Here is a 13,991-nt window from a genome sequence, read left to right on the forward strand (position 1 = left end):
TGTACAGGTATTAGAAATACATTTCCCCAAAAATGTATACATCTTATCAAGCATTTTTTTTTTTACATTTATTCCAAAATAGAAAGTATAACCGCACCGTAACAAATTTCAGATTTCATGTATAATATATTAGTTAACTGATACTCAGCTTTTCATATTTTCAGAACCAGGGGCATGTTTAAAATTTTGGGGGGGCCTAAGCAAGCGGTCGCTGGGGTGGGGGGTATGGGCATTCCAGTCCCTGGGTAGAAATCACACATTTGCACTAGACGTGTGATATTTATGTGAAGAAATTACACTCTGAACCCATGAGGATTTTCACAAACTGAGTGTGAAACTTGTGCCCTTCTCTCCCCTACTGTTAATGTGCCTCTAGGAACCGGATTGCGAAACACTGAACAGAAATTAGTAATAGTAATGAATTTTAATGGCACATTGCTAACACATTGTCAGCATTTTGTCGTTAAATTTAAAAACCTCACTGAGATGGCCTGGCACAAATATACATATATACACAAGTAACAATATATAATAAAACAAACATTAAACATATTTACACATCATTAATTCATTCGCTAGACCTTGCATAATAATTTTAAAATGATTGAAAGACACCAAATTATGTAGCCATTGTTTTGTTTGAAAATAATTCCAAACTGAGAAGGTGGCATATTTAAAGGGTGGTTCTAGTCAGAGGTACATAGAGATTATAATAAATTTGTGAGCATAATAAACCAGCCGCTTTTTTTTTTAATTAATGAATGAATGAAACAGAGAGGTAAAAGACCTAATATATTTTATATTATACTTTGCATATCAAGTACTAATGCATTGTCCTTTGAATGGTTATTGACTGTATTCCAAACAAGCTTGAGAGACAGGCTACGTTAAAGAGGAAAAACAAAAATAAACACAGAGCAGAGAAGACAGTGATGAAACCTGAGTCTTGTCACAAGTTCACAAGTCACTGGAAAAACCTAAAGATATAACTTATTTGAGTTTTTAGCTTCTTCTCATGTGTTCTTGTTACTGTGATTACTTCAAGCAGGAATGTTTTAATAGAACCAAACAAAAAGTCAAAAAGAGTCAGGAGATGTTTTTATTTAGGGGTAATAAGTCATCAGTATGGCTATTATTATTTATAAATAAAACATCAGACCTTTTGAGTAGATATCAAATTAACACATCGTTTGTAAAAAAAAGTTGAGGATTTAAATCAGTGCTTCTCAAGCTTGTCCTGAAGATCCCCCACCACTGCACATTTAGCATGTTTCTCATATCAGACAAACCCATTTGGGGTTTTGCAATCTCTACTTAGATGATGAGTTGAATGAGGTGTGTTAGATGAGGAAGACATCCAAAATGTGCAGTGGTGGGGGGTTTAGACAGGTTTGAGAAGCACTGCTCTAAATAATAAAATAAAAATAAAATAAAATAAAATAAAATTAGATTATAATATAATATAGGAAAGGTAGTTCTGCAAAGGTAAATGGGGAAAATACATAATATTTTTAATTATTGATGGTTAAACACTAATATAAATTTACATCGTAGTTTAATGTAAATATAAATTTACTTCATAAAGCTTCTTAATGTTTCATAAATGTTGAAAATGTGCAAGGCTTTTCTTGAAACATTTGTTTTTAGTTAAATAGATTATTTGAAGAACAGCTGACAATGTTTTTGTGGTCTGTAATAACCTGACTATTATCTGATGATTTTAAATTAGACAATATTCCTATCAAGCAGTTTACTTGGGTTGCTTATAGAATGATTAGATTTACATAACTGAAGATGCTTCACATAACAGATCCACATAAATGTTAGGTAAGGGGTGAGTGCCACCCACTGTACTTTGATTTTTGTTAAAGAGTGTAGATTAGTTTTTTCTTTTACATTTTGTACCCCTTTTGTACTTTTTATTCCCACCTTCTGTAAATAATGTAAGTAAACTACTTGGTTTTTCACCACTTTGCATTGTCCTGTGCACTGCACTATATTTTTCATAGTTAAAGTTACAACTCTATATCTCTAGATTGACACCTAGGGACAAAACAAATAACCGAAGGAGAAAAAGTCAGATTATTGCAACCCAAGAAAACCTAACCACTGACAGGAAATATCTGCAACTTTTTATGATGGCACACAATATACTCTGTAATTATTCAGCAACTGCCACATACAATAAAACATCATTTAGATAATGTAAGGCATATTACGTATGACATTTTGTTATTACAGTACAATGAGGCCCTCATTGTACATATTGAATTATTATTTAATTATTGAGAGATTGTACAGACTATGCAATATGCCTTAAAGCAGAAGTGGACAGCTTTTCACACCACTCGCCCAAGCAGGAGGGGGCGGCTCTCTGCAGTGGATCTCCGGCTCAGAAAATTCCACAGCATTAAAGGCACTGAGCTTCTTCCAGAGCTGAAACTGCTGCTTGCATTATAATGTCTCAGTGGATGGTACTCCTTAAATCGCCTGGATAGAAAAATATACCTTGAGGGTTACTTTAATGTACATAAACGTCATTTACATTTAACTAGGCAGCACACAATAACATACTATTAATATTAATTTTGATAAAACCCATATGTGTATTGGTGTCTTACTTGTATGTAAATGCAATGGCCCCCACAGCACAAATAAAAAACAGGACTCCCAGTGTTGCTCCAGCCATGTTCCTTGATGAATTTGTGTCTGCAATTTTAACAGGATAAGTTGTGGAGTAGTGAGGTCATAGGGTATGCTCAGGAAAATACATTTTATTATTTTAGATATGCTTTGAATTTATATGACACTTGCCTATAGCCACACTGAGCTTTGCACTGGTTACTGCCAAGCTGACATCATTGGTTAGAGAGACGTTGATACAGAAGGTGCCAGAGTTGTTGAAAAATTGTCGCAGCACCATCTGACACTCAGAGGTTGGAGTCACAGCATTACACTGTAGGGCCTGAACAGGGCTTGTGCAGTCTGCATCAGATACCACAGTGCAGACTTGATTTGGAAGGCTGGCAAGCACATATAAAAGATGAATAACTTTGCATAACACATTTTATGTTCTACAACAACCATCATTATTATCAATTTAAGACTATTATAAAACAGTAACAGCCGAAAACAGTAAAGCCTATATACAGTTTATAAAATAAATCCATATTGAAGGAATATTTACCTTCCCTGGCATGTGACTGTAAGATCTACAGCATTCTGCTCCAGCTCTGTGGCCAGAATGACCACATTATTTACCTCCACAATCTCAACACTCTCTATTCCCTCTGAGTTAGGAAAACATATTTGTAGAGAATATTAAACATGTATGTAGACAGGCTGTTTTTGTGCTCATGAATACACTATTAAGTGTTTATATATAAAAAAAAAAAGAGGTAGAAGAGATCTGTTGACAGGTATCATTAAGACAAGAAAATAAATGTGAAAGTAAATTCTGACCATAAATTTAGGTGAGGCAGATTCTGGGATGAATCTAACACTATTTTACTAAACTATGATTAACTACTAGTAGCTTGAGTTTTACATTTAAAATACAAATGCAGAATACTTTTGGCAGAGGTTTAGTCTTTGTGTAATTCAACCTGAGGGTGGCACTCTAACCTTGATGGGCAGGCGCTACATACATAGAATATTATATTAGAATACACACTTTAATATGTAGTACTTTATCCCCCGGTTTCACAGACCAGGCTTAAGCCTAGTCCTAGACTAAAATGTAAATCTGAGCTGTTTCAAATGAAATAAACTTGCCCTGCCTCATCTTAAATAATATCAGTGCCTTTGTTTTGTCTCAAGATGCACACCAGTAATGTTTTTTTCTAAGGCACGTTTATAAAAATTACTTAAATGTCCTAATTGAACTATGGCCTAATCCTGACTTAGTCTAAGCCCTGTCTATGAAACCAAGCCTTTGTGTTTGAATACTGAATTAGAATGTTACGAATTGTGGAAAACAAAAGCCATGTTGATTCCCAGAACAATTAACTAAACTACATGCGGGGAACTCACAAACACAAAATCACTATTTGCAGGCTAGTTTTACACACACACACACGTTTGTTTCTGTGAATTGTGGGGACTTTCCGTAGACTTCTATTACTTTTATAGTGACCAAACAATATTTTCTATCCCCTAACCTAACCCTAACCCTAAACTTACCCCTTACAGAAAACCCATTTGCATCGCTACACTTTCAGATAAACATAATTTACTATTTTTAATCATTTTTTCCCCAGAGTTTGATATGTTTATATAGACATGTTTTCAAGTGATTTAATATTTTTGTGGCTGTTTGAAAGCCTGTTTAGCGTTAGTATAGTGTTTCTCAATTCCAGCCATGGCACACCCACCAATCTGCACATTTTGAATGCCTCTCTTATCTGACACACTCAGTCCAGTTGATGGAGCTCTCTCCTAATGAGATGATAATCTGAATCAGCTGTGCTAGATAAGAAAGACATACAAAATGTATATAGCTGCTGCGTTAGTACAGCAGTGTTAAAATTGCAGCATTTTATGGATTTGATGCTGCTACACAATTTGTTTCATCATTATTTTAGGTGATATGTAACACAATTTTGACTGGTAAAGCCATGTTCGTGGTGGTTGGAATATAAGGATAAAATATAGCAGAAGTTAAGGGCCCAAGCACAACAGAGGCAGAATGAAGAGCAAGCATGGCAGGGAGGATCAGACCAAATGCAACAATGAGTAATTAAAGACATTTTAAAGTGGTTTTAAAATTCATTAATTCAATCATTAAGTACTTATCATGACTTATTTAACTTCATTTTGAATTTTGGTCCCACTTTATATTAAGTGGCCTTAACTACTATGTACTTGCATCAAAAAAAATGTGTACAGTGTAGGCTACTTATTGTGTTCATAATGTATTGCAAAGCACTTTTGCTGATATTGAGGTGGGATACGGGTAAAGTTAGGGACAGGTTTGGTGGTATGGGTTGGTTTAAAGGTGGGTTAGGTGTAAGCGGTGGGTCAAAAGTGTAATTATAAATGTAATTACAGAAATTAATTATAGATGTAATTGCATGCAGATATTTTAAAAATCTAAGTACAATGTGAAAACATGTATGTACACAATAAGTGCATTGTATCAAATTAATTGAAATGTAAGTACATAGTAGTTAATAGTGGGACCCGAATTTTTTTTAACTTGCATTTGAATGATCTTGAATCATCAAGGAATCAGAGGAAAAAAGTATTTTGTTTCTAGACCTTACAGCTCAAAAGTTGTTAGCACAAACGTGAATGCAAATTTGGACAAGTGGTGGCGCTAGCGGGTTTGAGTAAGAGACTTCAAATTTGGTGTGGTTAATGTTCAGACTGTTTTCTATCTGTGTGCCAAATTTCACAACTTTTACCATATGGTTCTATGGACTGCTGATTTTTTTTTAATGTATTTTGTGTATAATGTAATTTTGAACATTTTTAATGTGTACTTTTGTATAAATCTCTTCTTTCTTTTTTGCCCCGATGATTAATATTCAGGTCTACTATTATTTTTTAAATATTAAATTAATAGTAAATAAATAAATAAAAATACTCACGGACTACTGTAAGAGTTGTAGAAAAGGAGCCATAACGATAAATCATACAGTTTGTTTCTGCTGGCATTTCTGGTGCTTGCCGCTTTGCAATGACTAGAGCGGCCTGGGTTGCTTCAGTTCCTGCCACCAGTTCAGCTTCTAATTCACTCACTGTTGCCTCAGATATGCTAGTTAAGCCTGCAATTAAATCACCAATGGAAATACATTAAATATATGACAGAATTAATTGTTATGGATTTTATAAAGTAATGACTGTCTAATTAAAGTTTTTTTTTTTTACCATTGATGGTTTCGGTTGCCTCGTTGACCCCAGCAACAGTCTCATTAACTGCTTCTATGTCTTCTATTGCAGGTAAAACAGATGCTACAATATCTGTGACCACTGCCTCAGAGGTAATAATGATTACTGCATCACCAGTTGGTGCTACTGTTTCTATAACTGTCCAAACAGAGAATTCAGGGGGTTCTGGGAGTACTGTGGCTGCCAGATTGATTATAATCTCGTCTCTTTCTGGGTCCATGTCAGCCACAGGAACTTCTGTCGCAGGTTCAGCCTCAACAGCCGTAGGTGTGGCTAACATAACTGCAGCAGTATTGTCAGCTTCAGCCACAGCTGTGTCTCCAGCAACAGTGGGGACCTCTTGGCCAGTATTATCTAATTTTGCTTCTGTGTCAATTGCTGACACTGCCAAGTCATTGGCAACGACAGTGACATCATCTGCAACTCCTTCCTCTGCCGTGGGCGCAACATCAACCAACTGAGGAGAAACAGTCAGCACAATGTTTTCCACTGCTGTAGTTTCATCTGGCAAAAGGAAAAGGCACCAACTTATAAACCTTTTGGATATCTCTTCAAAACACTTTCTGGACTGAGAATTGTCTTTCAAATGCCATGAAATATGAGATTTAAATATAGTATGAAATTCCACCTGTGACAGGAACAGGAGGTACAACAGTGGCTGCTGGAGTTGGACTGAGCTGACAACCAGTTGAGATTGCTGCCATCAAAACCACCTGTGGCCTGAAGGAACCAGTTGTAAGGTATGTTTTATATGTATAATGTAAATGTATTGTATTATGGAAGTTTGTATAACTAACCATTAATAGTACAGTTTCTTGCCCACACCACCTGTCCATCAGGAAGTACTGTCTGGTTCTGAGGGAAGCCAACATCAATGTTGAAAGTAGCTTTGGCTCCTGTCAGTGTAGGAGAATCACTTCTGACTTCAAATGTCACCTCTCCACCTATGGCAAAAAAGCATTTCCAGACATAGTTTAAAAGAAAGGTAGCAGGTGTAGCATATCTTCTTCCAAAAAAATTACAGTAAGCTCAATAAATAATTTTGACGTAGCATATCCTAATTTATTCATATGCAAACCAAAAAGTTTCTATTTGTAAGAAGGAATTCTTGTACATTATTTTCCATAGGAGTTTGAAAACAATTCCAGGGAAGTTAGGACATTTAGTAAAAATACAATATAATCAAGAACCTGTGATTTGTTCATTCTCTTTAACTTTTATTTAATTGACAAAAGTACAAAGAAAATATTTCCAAAGTTTTCACTGACCAACATAAATGTATTTTGTAAATATGAACAAATTTTGATTTTGATGGCTGCAACACACTCTAAAAAAGTTGGGACAGAGGCACGTTTAACACTGTGTCACATCAACTTTCCTTTTAATTACAATGTTTCATTGTTTGGGAATTAAGGATACTAATTGTTAAAGTTTAGCAAGCAAAATTTTTTGTCCAGTCTCTCTTGAAACAAGGCTTCAGGTGCTCAGCAGTCTGTGATTGTCGTTGTCTGATTCTCCTTTTCATGACTGGTCATGGTCAAAATGTTTTCAATAGGAGTCAGATCTGGACTGCAGGCAGGCCAGTCTAGCACATTCACTCTTGAGTCTACGAAACCACGCTGTTGTAGCACATGCAGAATGAGAGCTGGCATTGTCTTGATATAATAACCATGGACTTCCCATGAAAGACATCAACTTGACGGCAGAATTTTTCTCTGTACAACTCCAATATATGCCTCCATGTCAATGGAACCTTCACACATATGCAAGTCACTCATATACCATGACAGATGTTTGCTTTTGCATCTGTCACTGATGAAAGTCTGGATGCTCCCTTTGGACTTTAGGACTGAGAACTCGAAATTGTTCCCAGAAACAAGTTGAAATGTGGACTCATCTGAGTAAAGCACACCTTTCCACTGTCATTTTGATCATCTGAGATGAGCTCTGTCCCTGAGAACCTGGCGACATCACTGCATAGAATTGATGTATAGCTTTCTCCTAGAGTAACAGAGTTTCAAGTTGCATTTTTTGATGCAGCAGCAGACTGTGTTAAGTGACAGCAGTTTTCTGAAGAACTCCTGAGCCCATGTGGCTATATTTAACACCACAGCAGGAAGGTTTCTTATGCAATGCCATCTGAGGGCTCAAAGGTCAAGCACATTCAACTGAGGTTTCTTGCCTTGCCCTACATGTACTGTGAATTCTCTGGATTCCTTGAATCTTTTCACATTATTACGTGTGGTAGTTGGTGAAAGACCTAAATTCTTTGCGATTTTGCATTGTGAAATGTGATTTTTGATTTGTTTGACACTTCTCTCATGAAATTTGGCACAAAGTGATGAGCCATGATCCAGCTTTGCTTGCAAAGACCGAGATGCTCCTTTTATACCCAAACATGATACCATGACCCATTACCAATTCACCTGCTTACTGTGAACTGTTTCAAAACAGTTTAAAGTGGATATTCTATAACCTTTTCAGTTTTATTTTGCCTCTGTCCCAACTTTTTTGGAATGTGTTGCAGCCATCAAAATAAATTTACGTTGGTCAGTGAAAACTTTGGAAATTGTTTATTCATACTTTTGCCAATTAAATAAAAGTTAAAGAGAATGAACAAATCACAGATTCTTGATTTTATTGCATTTTTACGAAACGCCCCAATTTCTCTGGAATTGAGGTTGTACTTTGAGCTCAATGTTTTGCGCTTTAACATTTTTAGAATGTGTCAATTACTTGTGTATGCTTGATGTGCTCAAATACCTTTCCAACAGTCTCTGTATCTGGGATCTCCGTCTCTCCAAACTGGATACATCTGTGAATTCCATGAACGATAATGTGCAATGCGTGTTTTTGATTCTAGAATGATGAAAATAAATAATAAAGTTTTCATCTGTGAAAGTGCATTAAAATTAATTTTCAAATGAGTCATTAATAAAGTTAATTTCTTTATTCAAATCACACAGGTCTTTTTTAAAACTCATCTATGGGGAAACTCTTTTTTTAGGATTTTTCAATCTCCCAACAGACCCAGTTATTAGAAATCATTAGAAGTGCGAAGTGCACATTTATCAATTTAATTCCCTTACTTCAACTTTATAAGCAACGCTACAAACAATAAAATTATGCATATTAGATCAATACATGACTAGCCTACATGAGATAGCAGATTAGAATAATGGTATAATAGATATTTCAGACTCTTAATTAAATATAGTACAACATAACACATAGTATAATTTAAAAAGGAGTAAAGTAAATAAGAAGTTCAGTTGGTAAAGGTTGGCTTAAGTTCATAAGCGAGTCAAGAGACAAGGTCGAAAAAAAATCAAAGAAAAAAAATCAAGAGAATGTGAGGATTGGCAAATAGAGTCACACGACCTCTACAATCTCATTCAATCCTTTTCATGTGACTTTCAGCTGAGGTTACCACTCTAAACCCCACTGATGTAATGAGGTAAGATCCCACAGAGCTCTGACACCTGTCAACTTTTCATTTGTATGTATGTGTGCATCTGAATGTTTGTGTATCTGGTTGTGTAAGCAATATGTAATTTATTATATGTTTTAAGACTCATTACTTACATTTACATTTTATTTATTTGGCATATGTTTTTATCCAAAGCAATGCATTTCCAGAATATCAAAGCCATAACCTGGTGTTGCCAGCACAATTCTTTAACATTTGGCATCATGCAGCAACACAATACTTAATAAAATGAAAGAATGGCCAATTATCACTTTAAAAGTTAGCCTTGCAACAGCCACTTTAAAGCATTTATCATGCAATTAATTTAGATAAAATTGTAAGAAACGGAATTGTTTAAAGTGCAGGTATTTAAAATAATGCAACTATTTATCAGCTGTGGATTTAACCCAAAGATTCTAAAAGAAGAATTACATATGAAAAAAAGTTTTACAAATCTTGAGTAATTTTATTTACTATGAGGTATTCAATGTATCTGCTTTATACTTTCAAATTCTGTACAATCAGTGATTCTTATTAATGGTTTCCAATATATAAAGTATATAATAACAGAAATTATAATACAATAATATAATACATTATAATATAATTATAATAACAGAAATACTCACGTGAAAGTGCTCCTGATGAGAATGTAAGAATTAGAAAGATGAGAGCCCTCCACATCATCAGGGTATGCATTGATTGCTACAACACCAGTCACTGATCCAGCTTTACTCTAGAGACCCAAGTGTCTTGCACATTCTTCAACATCAGCACCCAAAACCTAACCCCAATGCATGACATCATAGATTTGTGCATATTAGGTTCCTCCCACACCCTCAAGTAATCATATAGAGGTTTGTAGTTTAGGAATGTTTAGGAAAATTCTTACAATGCATCACTGTTATGCAGCCTCGCTTCCTTGGGATCTTGCTGGGATTTTCTGATTGCATAATGATTAATGTAGAACCTAGAATGTTTAAAAAAAAAAAAAAAAAAACTTTTGTTGAAACTGCAGACAAAAAGAATTAATGAGGATTATTGAAATGATTATCCTTTTATAATATTATTGATTTCATTTATGCTACTATGTGACATGATTTTCTTTTAGCTATTTTACCAGCTTCACAAGTTTACACAATTAATTATCATTATTTGTACTTGTGTGTTTTACAACAGGTTATACAAAAACTCGTACATGCATAATCCTTTATTGAATACAGGAAATCTAAAATTACCTAGTAGAATGTGTGCACACCCTTTTATTTTGGGAGACGGAAAAATTTACTAATCACATTCAAACACTTACTGTAAGAGTAAGAAATTAAGAAAAGTAAGAGTTTCCGTAACCCTGAACAAAAACTCCCAAAACATTACAGGTACCACTGAATACCATGCAGGCCATCATCAACAAGGGGAGACAATGTGACAACACAATGACATCCAAAAAGATAAAGGAAAAATAAACAGGTCATCTGTCAAAAACTGATGGAAAACTACAATAATGAATACTTGTCATTAGCAACAAAAGAAGAAATAATGGATAGTCCCAATTACCAAACCTTTTTTGGCACAAGACTTGCAGGCCTTTTTTAAAAAAAAATTTAAGATGAAGAGGGATTTCATCTTTCAGCACGATAATAACACAAATCAAAATAAAAAAAAGGAATGACTTCATAAGAAGAACATTTTGGAAAGGCCTAGTCAGAGCCCAGACCCAAATCCAATCAAATAAACTTTTGGATTGACTTGAAGAGGGCTATACTCAAAAGATCCCCTGACAATTTGAACAATCTGAAGCTCTTTTAAAATGAAGAGTAATAAAACTGACAAAACAAGAGGTGACAAAAAATAATGAATGAAATGAAAATCTGCTTCATTAAAAGCAAAAGGTTTTATCAACTAAGTATTAGTTGAGGGGTCATTTAAAGTCTTTTATTTTTCTTTTGTTTTCCTTAGATTCTTTTGCATTGAAATTATCTTCAGTCAACATCACTGCCAAGTTTTACACTGAATTCACAACTGTACAAAAATATTATTTCAAAATGATGGATTTGTAAATGTGAATCCTGCTTCTGCAGCTCCTGGTCTTGTGATCATATGTGGATCCTGTGAGAATAAATGTCCATTCATTATCGACAAATGAAGACAAGAAAGAAGGCTAGATAGTCTTGGAGCATGGCTGTCTGAGAATCGTGCTTGTTGGGTCAGATCTGTTAATATGACCCAGAGCTGCAGTGATGGAGAGTCACAAGATGAGAGTATAATGCACAGCCCAGTCAATGATGTTCTTTCATTATTGTTCTCTTTCTCCTCATGTCTTTACCTTCATGTATTTTTCTTGTTCATTCTTAGCATTCTTGGGTTGGTATTAGTGTTACAGTATCAATCTATTTATTGTTATTCTTGGAGGTATCTTTTCAGAGGAATAAGAATTTAGGAGTTAGGAGTTAGACTTTTTGATTGCAGTTAAATGTAGAAACTTTGCAGAACAAATGTAAAAGATACAAAGAAGTGATCATGTCTGGTTTGATATCAGATGGTGGGATTTGATATTCTCTTTACCAACAGTACTTTATAGTCATGTTATAATAAGTCAAGTTTTAGACATGTAATTAGTTTTATAACTAATTGCTGAGAACTGCACATCAAGACATTGCAATTTCTCTCTTTTATTTTGTGAAAATATAATATAATATATAATATATAACTATATATAGTATATATAGATAGAATATATAGGTATGTTTGAGTAGGGTTGGAGTTAATGTCTTCAGGATGGTAGCCCTCCACGAAAAAACAAAAAAACTAAACAAAAAACTAAACCTAATCAAACACATCTGAACAAACTAAAGAATGTCTTCAATATTAGTAGAAAGGAAGTGGCAGGTATGTTTGATGGAGCTAAAAACTGCAGGAAGTGGATGTCGAGGGCCAGAACTGCTCAGCCCTGACATAGATTGATGTGGATTATTGTGGATTAACCTTTCTTTTAACCTTTAAACCAGGGGTTTCCAGCCCTGTTCCTGCAGATCCCTGTTAAAAACAGCATATGCTGGTTAGGTATGTTTTGAAGCATGACTGCTGGTTTAAGCTGGTCCTAAGAAACTAGCTCCTGCTCATGACCAGCTAAGAACCATCTTAAACCACCTCAAACCAACAGTCATGCTTCAAAACACACCTAACCAGCATATGCTGTTTTTTCAACAGGGATGAGTATTCCCCTCATTTTTGGATTATTGCCCTGGATTGTTTGCCCAGTATACTGACCTCTGCCTGATCGTCTTGTGTTTATCTCTACTGCATATCAAGTGAAAGATCTTCTTCATCCATGGACTCAACCCTGAACTGCAGTCACATTTAGCTTGCCCAGATGAGGGCTTAAATTTTAACCATTACATTAATTATGTCGTTTGACAATCTCATTCAATTCAGTCACCCTGTTAAAACGCTCCACACTTTCCTGTCACACTTAGTCACCGCTTTCTTTGAGCCAATGCAAATAGGTCAGACATCTCAGGAGAAAAGATCCCATCACTTCAACATAAGGCTTTCCTGTAGACGATCTAGTCGTTTCATTGCCTGCCTTATGTAGCAAATTAGATCAAAAGGGAAATATTTATAATTAATTATAGCTGGTTATAATTAATAGTAAATATTTAGATTAGATCTTAGAATTAACTGTAGCAGAATCAATATTATAATTATTTTATCTGTCCGTCCACCAAGCAGACAATATAATAATTTATCAATTCAAGGAAAAATTATTTTCCTGGCCAAGCAACAATAGCTTTTCCTACTCTTATGCAGTTGTTATGGGGCTGACAAGACGTGAGACGTGTGGATCCATGTGCAAGCTTTATTAAAAGCAGAGGAGGTCAGAAACACAGGCAGGGGCGAACAGTGGCAAACAGGTATATGGCGGGCAAGACACAAGAATAGTCCTAGGGCTAGCGTAGGTCAACGATCGGCGAACAGAATCACAAGGGTGAAACTAGAGGGATAAATCCAGGAAAACAGGCAAAGATCAGAAACCAAGAAAACAGACGAGGCAGACTAAGCTAAGGCAGGGTAAACTAAACAGGCTCCGTAGTGTAGCTATCAAAACGACAAGCGCTAAACAATACTCTGCAGTTAGAAAGGAGTGAGAATGAGTGTTAACATACAACAAGACTAAGCAAAACACATATATACAGAATGAAGAAAAGTAAGGAAGAAAGAGAGAAGAGCAACAGAATGGCAGTATTTCACATCAATTAACCACAACCTAATGAGAATCATCAAAGAATCAAAAATCACCTTAAAAGGGGCTCAAACTTAAACACGGATCTAAATAGTTGTAAACGGTTACTTGCATTGGCTTCGATTGCTGAACAAGAGTCCTGATGCGGTAGACAACGGAGGTCCTTGTTGAGTTCTTTTAGAAGTGAGCTGGAGGTTTTGCTCTGGTTTCTCTGAAGATAGGAAAGTCCACAGCGGATCGACAAAGTTACTTGAAGATAAAAATTGCTGGAAAATCAAACTCAAGAGGAGAGTTTTGAGGAGTCTTGGATAGTGTCCGTCTCAAGAAGAAAGAGTTTTGAGCCAAGATTAGTCTGAGCTAATGACTTTTGAAAGTTCCTATCCACAC

At 35.3% G+C, this 13,991-nt stretch overlaps 1 protein-coding gene across 1 annotated transcript; it reads right to left on the reverse strand.

The window, feature by feature from the left end:
* Nucleotides 1–1,081: 1,081 nt before the first annotated feature.
* LOC107562239 (melanocyte protein PMEL-like) lies at nucleotides 1,082–10,116 on the reverse strand. The gene is made up of 10 exons (XM_016246845.1): nucleotides 9,991–10,116; nucleotides 8,656–8,751; nucleotides 6,690–6,836; nucleotides 6,521–6,631; nucleotides 5,872–6,396; nucleotides 5,592–5,768; nucleotides 3,188–3,290; nucleotides 2,815–3,023; nucleotides 2,622–2,709; nucleotides 1,082–2,490 (listed from the first exon to the last, which is right to left on the reverse strand). The coding sequence occupies exons 1-10, from the start codon at nucleotides 10,058–10,060 to the stop codon at nucleotides 2,340–2,342; spliced, it is 1,677 nt and encodes a 558-aa protein (XP_016102331.1). The 5' UTR covers nucleotides 10,061–10,116; the 3' UTR covers nucleotides 1,082–2,339.
* Nucleotides 10,117–13,991: the final 3,875 nt, after the last annotated feature.

The sequence above is a fragment of the Sinocyclocheilus grahami genome, unplaced genomic scaffold (assembly GCF_001515645.1).
Source record: "Sinocyclocheilus grahami isolate Dianchi unplaced genomic scaffold, SAMN03320097.WGS_v1.1 scaffold814.1, whole genome shotgun sequence".
NCBI lineage: Eukaryota > Metazoa > Chordata > Actinopteri > Cypriniformes > Cyprinidae > Sinocyclocheilus > Sinocyclocheilus grahami.